We start from the raw sequence: 15642 nt of genomic DNA on the forward strand, positions 1-15642 counted from the left end.
GACGGTCGGAGCAAGTGGCGTAGTATTAATAGCGTGAAAGTCCACTAAGGGAGGGGTGGTAGATGGGTCAAACAAACACAAGACTTTCAACCAGGGAAACCGCTGTTCAAGACCCGTGTGAGACTAAAAGTAACATTGACTTATTTTGTCACCTATAATGTTAGTTAAGTGACTTGTTGGTATCGTCAGTCCCGTGAGTCACATGATTCATTAGTCACTTCACACTGTAAAAACTCTAACTCGTATTTGTTGGCATGACAAAGTGTTTCAAGTTGTTAAGACTTTGAAATATACGTTATTAACATTTGAGTCAAACATATAAGTCAGTCCAGCAAATCAGACATTAAGTTGGCGTCAAAACCATTAAATGAGTTCATAATACTTCTATCTTTCAGTTGTGAACACAGACTGTAGGTTGCAAGTCAACACAAGGGGCGAAAGTTCAGATAACTCTCGTGTCTTTGTTGTGAATGGAGGGAAAGACAACTTTCAGAGTTGAAGTTTGAAGTACTCCGCCCCCCAGTCTGTCTGTCTGCACCGGAGCTGCAGTCTGTCTCATGGAGCTGCAGTCTGTCTCATGGAGCTGCAGTCTGTCTCATGGAGCTCCAGTCTGACTCCACACAGGTAAGATTAACTTATTTTTCGTTTGATATAGTTGAAATTGTGTCATATTTTTATTCAGAGTTATATGGTGTGATACATTAACAGATACTGTAGATATTACCATGACAACAGTTAACGTAAACACTAGTAACGTTAGCTTAGTTAAGGACAGCTAGCAACTAGCTGATGCTAGCGAGGCTTGTATGGACAAGAAGCTTTCAAACAGGGAGGACGTTGTTTCTGACTGGTTAGTCTGAATGGTATTAATGTGTTGTAACGTTACGGTAACGTGTCGGTACCGTGTGGTTACAGTATTACAGCTACAGGGATAACTGCGTCCACATGTCAACGGCTAAACTGCGCTAACCGTTAAGCTATTAATCACTAACGGGGACATTGTGGTGACTTCTAGATGGTGTTGGTGAGTAACGGTAGTGTTGCTGTTTGAACTAAAGTGTCCGTTAGTCAACTGAATGCTTCGTGTCTTAACTAGAAGGCCACTAGGAGAGTTTAGACCTCCTCAAGGACAAAGGCCCGTCGCCCGTAGCGGCCACAGTCAAGTCCGTCCCCCTCCGGTTAACACTATTAGCTCTGTCAGCACTATTGCCTCAGAGGCACTGACGCACCAGGCCGATGGTTGACCGACGGACAGTTTAGGGCTGTAGGTGAGCGTCCGTCGGCCTTGTTTTTACTGTGTGCCCCGCTATTAGCTCTATTAGCTCTGTTAGCACCGTTAGCGCGGCTAGCCGCCGCCATTTTGGTTCTGCCACCTGCTTGTGAGGTCTGACTGGAGAGCCCTGTGCAGACTCTTTGCATAAACTATTCTAAAAAATATAACTTTCGAAACAAATGGGACAGAATATTGTATTAAATTTGTAAAAATGTGTCAATTCCAGAGAGCAGTCTACTGTTTACAATTACATTAAATTGATATGTTTAAAACTTATTAAGAACCTGTTTGAGCAAAATTAACCACATCATTAATTATTCTACCACTGCCTGCTTTGCTAATTTCCAGCAAATTGTCACCTTTGTCTTTCAGATTGAAATGAATGCAGTGCAAATTCTGCAAGTTCACCCACACCAATGAAGCTGTTCTCCTGAAACACTACCGCCTTCATCACAGAGGAGCAAACTGGCCTTGCATCCACACAGACTGTGTGTGCACTTTCAGAACCATTGGCTCATTTAAAACACACCTTTCAAGATTACACAGGACTGTCCCAAGGCAAGAGAACTCAATATTTAACTGCTGGCTGTGTGAATTCAAAGACATTTGCTGTAAAAAAAAAAATCTTAATTCATTTGTATCATCACCTTAGACACAGAGAGATAGTATGTTGCCCATTCTTAGGTTGCAGCTTTGAAACTAACCGCCTTAACAGCTTTACTGGTCACATATCACGGAAGCATAAAAATCATTCGCTGAGAGATTTTCGAACATCAGTCAGGGTAGTAAGTGGTGTTCAGTCTCATGACACAAAACAGCCAAGTAATGATGGAGCTGAGACTGTATTTTCATTGACCAGTAGTCCTAGATTGGACTCTACAGAAAAAGGTGAAGCTGATTGTGTAGAGAATGTGGATGCTGAAATACTTGAGCACAAACTAGCATCCCTGCTTCTTCGTATGCAATGCACGTTACATGTGTCTAGACGTGCAATACAGGCAATTATAGAAGAATTTAATGATATTTTGTCCTTTTCCAAGTTTCATACATCAGCAGTTCTTAAAGAAGTATTTGCTAAACACAACATTGAAATTGAGGAAGATGTTGTTCAAGAGATAAATAATATTGTGTTTCAAACAAATCCAATACTTATTACTACATCTGAAAAAGGTACATTATCAACTGATTATAGGAGAAATACGTATTTCAAGGAGCATTTCTCCATCATTGAGCCAACTGAGTTTTTGTATGACAAGGCTTCAAAAAAAACCTTTGTTTATGTTTCTGTGAATCAGGTAATTGAGCTTTTACTGAATAGAGCAGAGTTTCTGGAAAAGCTTGTTTTCAATGCAGAGACTACACCAGGCCATTACAAGTCTTTTCAAGATGGTTACTATTTTAATCAAAATCAACTTTTTCAGGAACAAGACCTGCAAATTGCATTAGGGTTATATGTAGATGATTTGGAATTGTGTAACCCATTAGGTACTTCAAGGACAACTCATAAGATTACTGCAGTTTATTGGGTGATTCTTAATCTGCCTTCAAAGTTCCGTTCCAGTTTACATTCAATTCATCTAGCTCTCCTTGGAAAGACTTCTGATGTTAAGCAGTTTGGCTATGAGAAATTTCTCAGTCCACTAGTTAAGGATATAAAGTCACTGGAAGAAGCAGGGGTGTTTGTTCAAGCTCTTGATAACTATGTTAAAGGTACAGTATTTTGTGTCTGTGCTGATAATTTAGGAGCTCATGGACTTGCAGGCTTCCAGGAGAGTTTCAGTGTAAACAAGTTCTGTCGATTTTGTTTGACTAGTCGAGGTGAAATAGCAACCACTGCAATTTCAGATTTCCAGCTACGATCCAGAGAACAGCACAACGCATTTCTGGTGCAACTTAATGAGGAAAATGTTCCACATGTAAATGGTGTGAAAAGGGAATGTGTACTAAGTAAGCATCTATCATATTTTCACCCTGTCACTGGTTTTCCTCCAGACATATTGCACGACTTTTTTGAAGGTGTTATTCCTGTAGAACTGTCTTTGTGTCTAAAGAAGTTGATTTCAAAAGGGTTTATTACTTTGGACAGACTGAATAGCAGAATAACTTCATTTCCTTACAAATACTCAGACAGGGTGAATAAACCAAAGGCGATTTCTAAAGCAAATTTTGAAAAGGCCACTATAGGTGGCAATGGCCATGAAAATTGGACCCTGTTACGATTTCTCCCTCTTTTAATTGGAAAGAGCATACCGGATCAAGAACCTGCATGGGAGATATTGATGGACCTCAAAGAAATTGTTGAGATTGTTGTCTCTAAAAATGTGCTGCTCACGCTGTCCACAAAACACCAGCAGATGATGGCATGCCAATTTGATAACCAAAGTCTTTTCAAGCCAGTGTTACATGTGGAGAAAGTAACTGACATCAAAATACCTTCTTTGGATGCTGTCCTGCGCACAGTGATGGAGAGAAAGTATCCACATGTTGAAGCTGTGTCCCTTTCTAAAGACATTTATTTGCATGGAACCCGCTATGCAGTGGGTATGATTATATCAGCTGGACACCGCAGTGGACTGCCAGAATTCTACAAAATTGTGACAATAGTAGTTAACCCTGAAAAAGTGGCCTTTGTTGGCAAAAAGCTCACATCTTGGTACCTGGAACATTTTAGGTCTTTCGAGCTTGTGGAGAACATCTATGCAGACACTGAGATTTTCGATCCTGAGGCTCTCAACAACCATCATCCATTGACTGCATACACAGTGGGAGGGAAGATACTGGTGACCCCAAAAGTGTGCCTGCTACATTGAAGGGACGCAGAATGGTGAGTATACTGATTACTCTTCATAGAAAAAACTGTCGCTTTCACTCTCTCTTCCATTCAGACAGGATGATAAAATGTAATGCTCTTCCAAAGTTGTCCAACCATGATCTGAGTTTTGATGTGATATCTCACTACTAGCCTTAACATTTTATAATTTTTACATTATGTGATGACACTCCCATCACAGGGAGGAGCAAGTTTACTCAAAAGTTTATTTGTTTTTGGGGTGATAAGATGGGACATGAGCTCTTGTGTGGTCACCCCAAAAAACGTTCATCTTGCCAATTTTTTTGCCGGTCACATTTACACACGTGCCATCGTTGCATGATAGTTTTACATCTGCACTCAGCGGCACAGACCGTAATGTCACAGCAACACACACATCGTTGTCATTGTTGAAGTTCTTCAGCGTGAGTGAAGAACATAAAGCTCAACTGTCACAACTGCACAATAACCCATAGAGGAAAAACCTCAAAACATTTGGAACAACTAACTTAATCAGACACTTATTACATAATAGATAATTAAAATTACTAACGCCACGATTTTTTAAAATCAAAGCAAATATTTAAAGAAATTATTAAATATTAAATTTAGATTTTGAATTGTGTTTTTTTATGAAAATAACACCAATAGATTACAATAACCAAGTAAAAGGATAACATTTAGAATATTTTTACGGTTTACACTGACTTTTGGGACGGTTGAAATAATGTTTTGGAACGGTGGTAAAAAAAAGTTAGTAGTTCTTAGAATGATATCAATAATTATAGTTCTTAGAAAGAAAATTGAAATCGGAATCGACAGGTCAGACTCTTAAAATATCGGAATCAGCCAAGAATTGCAATCGGTGCATCTCTAGTAGGTAGCACTGACACAATATAAATCTATAACTGCATTGTTTATTAATTTAATTTGTGGGAAGTTGTCTTGTTTTTCTGCCTTCTGCAATCAGAACCTTCTGTCTTTTATTCTGTTCTCATCTAACACAGGGTTTATTACTGCTGGTGAAAATCTCCCCAACAATGTCTCGTAAATTGGTGCTTCCTCAAGTACCTGAATCAGTTGAAAATTTGCAAAACATTCTTCGGGAAAATCTTCATCTTCAAGGCAGCTTCACATTACAGTTTGAGGACCCAGATTTTAATAACGCTCTCTGTAATTTGATGGATATTCATGAGTTGCCACCTGAACGTGTTATCTTACATATTCTTTGGGATAAGCCACCTGCACTTGCTCTGCAAGACTCAGACTCTGTTGATTCAGGGTCTTCCCTGGACACAGCCAGTTTATCCACCATAGAGTCACCACAGAGTCCCTCCGCTTTTATCAAGAACTATCTGCGAAGTATATCGGAGTGGCCTTCACCTTTTCCCATTCCAGCCTTTTCCTATGATGTGGAATTGAAGTTACGCAAAGGCAATGAGGCATATGAAAAGACCAAGAAAGGTATCAGCATAACCAGAGACATGAAGAGGGACATTTTGGATAAGATTGCTCAGGCAGTTTTTGAAGTGAAAGCCTATCCTGATCAAGACCAGATTGAGTCTGTTGCTTCTGCTCTCGTCAGTAGGCACCCCTGCCTTCGAGAACCGGACAGTAGAACAGGGTATGTTGGATGGAAAATGAGCATAAAGTACAAACTTGGTAATTACAGGTCCAAGCTACGTAACGCAGGCTGCATTGAGGTCAGCATTGACCGGAGAAGAAGCAATGAAGATGATGGTGCAGGTCCTTCTTTGAAGAGAGCAAAGTGAGGGGAGATTAACTATGTTCCTGACCACCCACATACCCATACTGATGACTCGCTGGAGGAGGAAAGACTATCTCTGGTTGAGGAGTTAAAGAAGAGGAATAAGAATGTTGCACTCATGAAGCAACAGATGGAGGTGACATTCTCCCTGAGGCGCAAGGAGATTGTGGAGCTAGTGCCTATGGTGTCAGAGGTTCAGGAGCGGTGGCCTGCGCTGTTTTACAAGGCAGAGGTAAGCAGCTGAGCAAAGAATATATTATGTTGTGTTTCAGATTTAGTCTTTGCAAAATAAGAATCTGAAGTTGTTTACCTCCGTTAACCCTCATCCTACCAACTAGGGTACCGGCAGACCCCAAAGGTATACTTTTTGTCATATCTCACAGGTGTTTTGTTCTATCATTCCAATTTTTCATCACTTTGTCAATCAATTTGTTCCTTATGACTTCATGTCATTGTTTTCTGTTTTAATTAGTGCTTTTTAAAAATACCAATGTATTGGGGTCCTGGGGGTCCCACCAAAAGCACCCAATTGCAGCCTATGCAGTTAAAATAGGTCAAATATAATAGATAAATCAAATGTTTGCCATGGGTCCTAATTTAACTAATTTATTATTAGTGTAATTAATGTCATCTGAAAGATGACCATGGGTCCTAATTTAACTAATTTATTATTAGTGTAATTAATGTCATCTTTCAGATGACATTAATTACACTAATAATGTTTTGAGATGGCATAAGTTAACATGGTGCTATGATGGTTGTTTCTTACAGCAGATTTTTCTTGGGGACCCCAGGATGAGGGTTAATAAAATACGTATTTTAACATGAGGATGGTGTTGAAATTGTATTGACTTTGTATTGGACATTTACGTTTGCTGTTCTGTTGTTGTTCAACAGATCAGGGAAGAGTTTCTTCGGCTCACCAACAAGGACCTAATAGACAACTTCAGAGCAGCCATTAATCAGCACACTCCAAGGCTCCTTAAACTCTATTGGGCTAGGCGGACAGCTTTCCCGCCTGAGATGGATCAACTCCTTAACAGACTGGATGAAGAGGTGAATTTTTAGACTTAATAATCTCATTATTCTGGACATTATGGAAATAAATGTATAAAAAGGATTTTTTTTTTTCTTTTTATAAAGCTGCACTAATCAATATTTTTAAATAAACATTGGGTCAAATTTAAGGTGTTGCTCATAGTGACAAACCATCAGAATAACCCCACTGTACACTACCTAAGGGACAGACAAAGATAGCGACAAGGTGGTGAAGAAAGTGGAACATCTAACAGCTAAAAAGCCAGCTATTTATATCAGGAGTTAAAAGGAGTAAATCTTAAGACTTTCATTCAACAGGTATTTGCTGGATGTGGAAGAGGACAGCTGTTTGCCACATAATCAACCTTATAAGGCCATAATATATCAAGTGTGTGATTGTTTCAGTCTGTTGAGTTCTGCATCTAAGTGGGCAAAAATAAATAAATGCAGCTTTAACACAAACTGGGAAGCATGTTTCCATGTTTGTTCTCAGCTTTCTTCATGTTTGTTACATCTTGGTGTAATTTTTCTCCCAACCCTCTGTGTTTCAGACATCTGACATCACAGCACATCGACAGACTGCAGCCTTGAAGGGCCTCCCCTTGTATCTCTATGACAGTCATGAGAAGCTGTTAAGGAACTGTCTGGTGAGTGGTTATTAGTAGAAAATGTAAATATTTATTATTATTCTGTTATTAAAAATAGACTCTCTTTGACTTCAACCTTTGCCTCTGCCATTTTGTCCCATTCTAGTCTATCCATCCCAGTATCCTCCTTGTTCTCTTTATCTGTCCCAATGCCCACAGTGTCTTCAAGAGTTGTACTTTGCTTGCTATTAGTTGATTCAATTGGTTTCATGTATATGGGGGTTAAATCTTTGGTTGCGGGGTATGACATGGAAATGTTTAACCCTAACAGATCCACATAGACCCGTTTTCGTTTTTTCTTTAGGGGGGACAGCAGGCCAGCAGTATATGTAATTAATTAAAATAAATTGTTCCATGCCCACTTATGTCTCATAAGTTGTTGCAGCATCAAACTACATGTGATTATCATAAAGTGGGCATGTCTGTAAAGGGGAGACTCGTGGGTACCCATAGAACCCATTTACATTCACATATCTGGAGGTCAGAGGTCAAAATGACCCCTTCTTCCCTCTCCTAAATGTAGACTAATTTGGAGCATTATTTAGCCTCCTTCCCGCTAACATGACATGGTTGGTGCCATTGGATTCCTTAGGTTGTCTAGTTTCATATGAGACAGTATCTTCACTCTAGCTTTAAAACTGAGCCGTTACAACCTCTCAAAGACAGTAATGTCGGTCGAGATAGCCGGCGATCCCGCTGGTTTCAGAGGGTTAAAATGTCAAACATATAAGTAATTCAAGGTAGGAAATTAGCTTTATACAGTATTTGGAATAATTTGCGTTATAAATTATTCTGAGCCACAGTATTTTAATGCCAAATGTCTTTCAGTTTGATTTACTATTCATGCGTTGGTCATTTTTTGTCTGTCATCACAAGGCCACTGACCCAGAAGAGGAGCAGACGAAGGGCCTCATCGTGGGTATCCTCACTGTGTTGGAGGATGATGACAGTTCAGCTCCTGCAACAGTCATTAATGTTGCTGTTGTTGTAGAAGAAGACATCGTCCTCCAGGATCTCCCTGACCTGCCAACGGCTTTTGCTTACCTCTTTGGGCTGATCTACGCTTTAAACCTCCAGTACCCAAAAGAACTGAGGTACACATTCGAAACCATTCAAAAGGTTTTCATGGAACTTGGAACTGATCTCTCTGCAAGAGTCCGATCCCTCAAAAACAAACTTCTTCAGTGAATCCACCGAGTTAGCTGATAATGTTGGGTCTGGGACAGTTTTGAATTGCAGAGGTTCCTGTTGCCCCTTGTAGAATGACTTAAATCTCAGTTGCCTGAGATGGATCCTCCTCTACCTCCTCTGATTTTAAGTTCAATCTCACCACCTCTCCTCTCCCTTTTCCCGTTTCTCCATTTCTCTCGCCATCTTCTTTCCTCTCTCAATCGGTCACCTTAACTTGTCTAACTTTCTTACTTAATTTGCATATTCTCCCAATCTCACTCAAATTCTGACCTCTAAAACTCTCCCCTTCTGTCCAGCCAACACGATAACTGTCTCTCTGCAACTCACAAACTTGTATCTACCTCGAACTCCTCTTCTATGTCTCCTTACCTGCCCATCTCTTGCGCTCCGACGTGCCTGAATGCTCTCTTACATTTATCCTGCACCTTATTAGATATTGTTAACCACGTGGCTTATGTTAAGATTGAATAGTGTGTAAATTGATGACACACACCATTGGGCTGCCTTGTTATTTTATTGTTAAAGTTTTATTAGATTGACAGTTCTGGATCACAATTGTTCTGTTTGGAGTTCCATTTCAACCCATGAGCTACTTCTTGTGGTAACTGAATCTTCTTATGTTTTGTATTTTATCATGGTTTATTACACGGCGTTGTTGAATACTCGATTCTGATTGGTTAATTACGGCGTTCTGCGGTCTGTTATTTCTTTATAGCAGACCGTTGCTATGGGCGCAGCTCTGATGTCAGACTCTGACAGACCATTTTGTGTCAAATTATTGATTTCTTAAGTAAGTAGCCGTGAAATAAGCGGGATAATGTACAGCTAGCAGGTCATTGTTGTGAAAGAATCCCCTTCAGGGCGATGCCGCTCAACGTTCCTTTTACAACAATGACCGGCTCACTGTACATTATCCCTTACATAGATGAGTGTACTCTTTTTAGTAGTCTCACTGTCGAAGTGCTGACTTTTCCCTTTAACTTTATCTTACTAAGGTCACAACTGCTACCTCATTGTATTATGGTGTTCAAGATGTGATTCATACTAGTATACAATGTTAAGTGCTTCATGTTAGTTAAGTGCTAAGACTGGGACAGTTGTGGGTCTCAGCAGTTACTTGGCCTTGTTCCAAAGGTTTGGATAGGCTGTGTTTTAATTAATTAAAAAAAGAAGTTTTGAAGGTAGATGTTGCATCTGTAATTATTTATAATTTGATGGGTAGTTATTGGTCCTAATTTATATATTTGACTTACCTTTACTGTTGCAGTGCACAATTTGAAGTTACTCTAACCTATTCCGCTAAATGAACTCAACTGAAATTAAGTGGGTACTATGTACAGGTTTAAGTTACTGCAACTAGAGTTAAGTTAACAGAAGTAAGGATTCAAAGTTGTTACAATATGAAATTATAAATTACTGCAACTTGAGTTGAGTTGACGGAAATAAGGATTCAAAGTTGTTACAATATGAAATTATAAGTTACTGCAACTTGAGTTGAGTTAACAGAAATGAGAATTGAAAGTTGAGCAAACTCAAAAGCAAAACTTAAAATGTTATGTTTAATTGCCCAACTTAAAATTCTGCTGAAGTTTGTTACCTTACAATTTTGAGTTCTGCTAGCTTTTTTTTTTTTACAGTGCAGTCGTTAGTCACGTAAGTCTAGTCAGTGAAGTTAACGTCAACTGTGACCGTTTCCTAACCCTAACTAAGTTATTTTGAAAGAACACTATGCGTGTAAAGAGCGTATGTCACAGTGAGATATAGTTGTTTGAATCACTTGATCCAGTATTGCATGTTTGATAGTTTTATTATTGCATGGGTTTTTATATTTCATATCTGGTTTTACTGTGTTGTTTGTAATTGGATTGGACTAAGGATCAAGTTGATGAACTGATGAGAAACAGCTCTGACAAATTGCTTCACACACCCCTGACAGCTCCGGATTGGCGGACAGAGATGCTGTGCTTCTTTTAAGTTGATCGTGGACAGCTGTGCAGGGGTTGGACGAAGGGAGAGAATCAGCAGGCACGAGGGAGCGAGGACGCAGAGTTTAACACACGAGTTTGGGACCGGTACGTTTTGCCGCAAGAACACGGGCCGACAGAGTGAGAGGGTGGCCAGGACGAAGTAACAAACGAACCTCTGTGGGACGAGCCAGACGGAGGGGGCTTCACCGGTACGGTTTGCTGCAAGAACACGGATCGACAGAGTGAGAGGGTGGCCAGGACGAGGTACCAGATGAACCGCTGCGGGACGAGCCAGAAGTAAGTGAAAAGACTTGGTTCAATGCCTACTATACGATAAGTAAAGGAAAATGAACCAAGCAATCTACTCTGGTGTGTGCGTGTGAGCTGCTACTTTGTGTGCGCCGGCCACTGAGGTTCCTTTTTCTCTCCGTAGCGTCAACGACGGACGAGGGTCCAGCAGAGCTGCAGGGCCGGAGCAGAGGAGCAGAGGAGCCGACGGCCTCAGGACCTCCCTTCCCCTCTTGATAAACTGAGACTTAAACACTCCCCTTTTTTTAACTGTTTCTTGCCCGCTGTGCCATTGGACTTCAGCACCCCCATTATAAAGATATTTATTGTAGTTTTATCTCAATTGCCACTGTTTTATCTGATCTTATTTATTTGTTTTATTGTGATAGTTTTAGCAGTTTAAATACATCTTTTAAACTGTTTATGTTGCTTTGGGTCCTTCTTAACAGTGGAAACACCTTTCATTGCTGGTATCTAAATAAGAACCTCCCACTTTTGTGACACGTATCTTGACAAGCCGTCCCCGCTCCGTCCAGAAGTAACGCGAGTAAGAGGGGTACCCTGTGTGTCGGTCTCCGATGCGGAGGGTCACTGACCAAGCGGCGGTATTTGACGAGTTAGGAGTGACGACGTGTTGGCCCACCACAACCGATCATACAGCACCCATCTTCACGCTCCACTATGCATAGCCTACCAACCGTGCCACTCCCTAAAAACAATCAAGTCATGTAATAGCCCTATGAGGGCTCACTCTTTCATTAAGCCTATAAACGTCTATGTGGTGTATATTGAAAATGCAGCGCTTTCGGTGGACATTTTAATGCTTGCTGCGCAATCGTCATGTTGCTTCCACTGATGTTTTTCAGTGTTTTCTGAAGTGGCCCATCTAATGAGGATGTCCCCTGTCTGTGCAATCAAAACAATACTTAAAGGTCCCATATCATGCTCATTTTCAGGTTCATACTTGTATTTTGTGTTTCTACTAGAACATGTTTACATGCTGTAATGTTCCCAAAAACCTTTTTTTCCCCCTCATGCTATCTGCTTGAATATACCTGTATTCACCCTCTGTCTGAAACGCTCCGTTTTAGTGCATTTCAATGGAATTGTGTTGCTAGGCAACAGTTTGGGTCCATGTTTACTTCCTGTCAGCTGATGTTATTTACATACACTGCAACAGGAAATAAACTGGGACACATTTAGAATGTTTACATTTAAAACTATATATATTGTATGTTTGTGACATCACAAATAGACAGAAGCCCTAATGGCTTGTTACAAACGCACAATTTCTGAATACAGGCTGTGTGTATTTCTCCGTATATTGAAAGTTTTGACAGTTTAACAGTATTTATAAAGCACTTAAACCTGCTTTATAATATAAAAGACATGAAAATCTCACTTTTTACTACACTCTTTAATGTGTTTTTCATCAATTATTTTGAATAACACTAAAGACGACGCTCCGCTCTCTTCTCGGCAGGGACACGACCTCTCAGTGTGCACACACTTTCATATATTGCATGTGGGGGCAGGACTGATTACCTGCTCTACCTGTTTTATGGGCCGGTCAGACAAAAATAAAAAGACAGTCGGCCCATCGGGAGTGCCCGGTCCGCCAGATGGCTAGTCCAGCCTTGAGTGTGCCAACATTTGAGTCTACAAGACATATTTTAACTTTTCTCAACCCTGTCCCTTGAGGGAGCTGAACAAATTGATTGTGATGTGTGTGTGTTTACTGAGTGTGCACTGTGTCTACAGTATGTGTGTGTGTGTGTGTGTGTGTGATTGATTCATTGAGGTAAGTGGGAGGCTGTAACACTTACAGCCTCCCGCCTCAAAGTTGAATCACTACCTCAGACTGGAAGCCAGAGCTGCAGCTATTTTGTTTAGCCTCCAACATTTCTATTCTATCTATATTACTTCTACTCGTGCAAGCTCATGTAAAACTGCGTGGTCATGGCCGGCTGTGCATGTGACAGCATGGACAAAGGTGTCTGCTGGAGAAAACTGTTTATCAAAGCCGTCCCTGATCTGATCCTTTCATCAAGCTAGGAGGAAACAGACAAGAAAGACGGGGGCATTAGGGTTCTATAGGAGATATAGATTTGACACTTCCAGAGGTCACAGTTGTCTAAACTCTGAGAGAAAAAGTTTGAATCCATCATCATAATTCAATTTCTTATAAACAACACAAGAACAGGAAGAGGAAGAACTGAGCCGGTATTAAAACACAGCACAAGCTAATATTAAACAATGAAAGTATTACAACAAGAACAGGGCTTTAATACTGTACTATTATTAGGGCCGTCAATTGATTAAAATATTTATTCCAGATGAATCGTATGATTGCCATAATTAATCACACATTTTCAATTAAATTCAACTGTTCAAAATGTACCTTAAAGGGAGATTTGTCAAGTATTTAATACTCTTATCAACATGGGAGTGGGCAAATATGCTCCTTTATGAAAATATTTGTATTGGAAATCAATAAACAACACAAAACAATGACAAATATTGTCCAGAAACCCTCACAGGTACTGCATTTAGCATAAAAAATATGCTCAAATCATAACATGGCAAACTGCAGCCCAACAGACAACAACAGCTGTCAGTGTGTCAGTGTGCTGACTTGACTATGACTTGCCCCAAACTGCATGTGATTATCATAAAGTGGGCATGTCTGTAAAGGGCAGACTCGTGGGTACCCATAGAACCCATTTACATTCACATATCTGGAGGTCAGAGGTCAAGGGACCCCTTTGAAAATGGCCATTCCCAGCCACGAGCGCAGCTCAAACTGCTGGGTAGCGAGCGGTCGTGAGAGCAGCTCTATTCCCGCCAGGACACAACATTAGGTGTATCTGTATTGTTGTCCGGATGGAAACAGTAGGGATTATACACGCTGTACAGCGCCAGAAACAGGTTGAGATAAGGAAAAGGAAAAAAAAAGGTGTGAACATCCGTCATAAATCGGGAGAAATACGGGAGAATTGTGACCCTGGGAGGAAACCTTCCGGGAAAATTGGGAGGGGTTGGCAAGTATGCCACCGAGGCTTACCTCGAAACAAAGAAACGAGTTGCCAGGACTTCCAGGAACGACTCTCCACAGCTCCTAGGAGTTTTATTGGATGGCAGGCCCAAAGAGACCACCAGTCATGACCACTTCCCTGTCCCCGCAAACAACACCGGACAGAACAAATCACAGAGAGCCAGTGTGGAGCGACGACAGAGCACTCTCTGCAAAGAGGAACACTCCCTGGCAATGTGAGGAGTGTAATGTGGGCCTGTGTCTGCAGCTGGAGAGGAACTGCTTCAAAGGAGTACCACAAAGGCCAAAAAACGCCTAGACCTTCTCAGGGGAAACATGCCAAAAAATAAAAAATAAAAGTTCAAGGCTCACAAACTTTCTTGGATAGATGTTAGAGATAGATAGTTCAAATTTCAATTGTGTAACATTTAGTCTATGTGCAATCACAGTTCCTACTTTACTAAAAATGTAAACCTAGTCCATTTTGTGTTTTTTCCATCTTAAATAACTGCCAGATATCGAACACTGAAGTTATCCTGGAAAAGAGGGCAAAAGCACTTTTTATTACTATTTTCTGACACTTTTACAGCCAAAACAACAAAATAAATCAACGCAGTCTGTTTGAGGCTTAGGTGTTAAAGGGTTAAGGTAAAAAAAAACATCATGGTTTGTTTTAAAATAATAACGTAACAACTAGAGTAAATAATTAACAACTTTCTTACGTAACGTTACGCAACAAGTGTAATAATGTTACGTAACAAACGTAGAGTCAACGTTTATTTATAGTTTCACACTGAACACTAACAGCGGTCTCCTGGCTGAAAGCCCTGTGTTTGTTTTATTCATACATCACCCCTCCTACTCGCCCTTACAGGACTTTCTCGCTTTTAAAACTAATTTTTTATACCATGTAACACTCAATAACGACGCTCTATACGCTACGTCATTTGCTCTGACCGAATGCAAAAAGGTCCACATTCAACGTATCCCTTGGTTGCAGAAACGTACAATGCCAAAATATTGGGCTGTCCCATCTCACTCTCAGAATGGAAGGAGTAATGATTATAATATTTATCAACTAGAATGGCACTCGGAGAGCGCAGACCTCCGTCAAGCTGCCCGAGTAACGGAGCATCGTAAAACACGTCATTCAAACTGGACAGAAACAAAGTAAAACTCACCTAAACCGTTTTTTGTACTTTGGTCGAACTCAACTATAATTTCACCGAGTTTAATGTGAAAAAACGCCCGCTCTCTCTCTGTCCCTCTCTCTGAAGGAAGAAGGAAAGAGGCTGGGTGAGACGTCATGAAAGCGTCATCAATGACACTGCGCATGTCTTAAAGCCTGTGGTGTTAATGCACAGGCTGAGCAGAGTTATTAACAAAACTTTCCGAAGCCGGATCATGATCCGGATCGCCACCGAAATCAAATGGATTGTTCATTGTGCTACACCCCACACCTCCAAGAAATTGCATTCAAATCCATCTCTGACCTTTGGAGTAATCATCCAAACGGACAAACCAACAAACAAACAAACCAACAAACAAACAAACAAACAAACAAACCAACGTGGTGAAAACATAACCTCCTTCCTAGACCTTTAGCCTTGGCAGAGGTAAAAATGTT

The 15642-nt window shown here is 40.5% G+C and overlaps 1 protein-coding gene across 4 annotated transcripts; it reads left to right on the forward strand.

Annotated features, from left to right (window-relative positions):
* The first annotated feature begins 305 nt into the window (after nucleotides 1–305).
* LOC119484944 lies at nucleotides 306–8834 on the forward strand. 4 transcript variants are annotated; one of them, XM_037764137.1, is made up of 6 exons: nucleotides 306–624; nucleotides 1646–1666; nucleotides 5431–5546; nucleotides 6748–6906; nucleotides 7440–7535; nucleotides 8412–8834. In XM_037764137.1, exons 3-6 carry the CDS (start codon nucleotides 5520–5522, stop codon nucleotides 8721–8723), a joined length of 594 nt encoding a protein of 197 aa, XP_037620065.1. In that variant the 5' UTR covers nucleotides 306–624; nucleotides 1646–1666; nucleotides 5431–5519; the 3' UTR covers nucleotides 8724–8834. The 4 variants fall into 4 exon arrangements, with proteins under 4 accessions (XP_037620065.1, XP_037620064.1, XP_037620066.1 ...); XM_037764136.1 differs by lacking the exons at nucleotides 306–624; nucleotides 1646–1666 and having other exon boundaries at nucleotides 5347–5546; XM_037764135.1 differs by lacking the exons at nucleotides 306–624; nucleotides 1646–1666; nucleotides 5431–5546 and adding an exon at nucleotides 5825–6082.
* Nucleotides 8835–15642: the final 6808 nt, after the last annotated feature.

The sequence above is a fragment of the Sebastes umbrosus genome, chromosome 3, assembly GCF_015220745.1.
Source record: "Sebastes umbrosus isolate fSebUmb1 chromosome 3, fSebUmb1.pri, whole genome shotgun sequence".
Lineage (NCBI taxonomy): Eukaryota > Metazoa > Chordata > Actinopteri > Perciformes > Sebastidae > Sebastes > Sebastes umbrosus.

Coding starts and splice junctions, on each gene's coding strand:
- LOC119484944 (XM_037764135.1), top strand. CDS start 5,969: ATGAAGCAACAGATGGAGGTGACATTCTCCCTGAGGCGCAAGGAGATT. Junction 6,083..6,747: donor CGCTGTTTTACAAGGCAGAG/GTAAGCAGCTGA, acceptor GTTGTTCAACAG/ATCAGGGAAGAGTTTCTTCG. Junction 7,536..8,411: donor AGCTGTTAAGGAACTGTCTG/GTGAGTGGTTAT, acceptor TGTCATCACAAG/GCCACTGACCCAGAAGAGGA.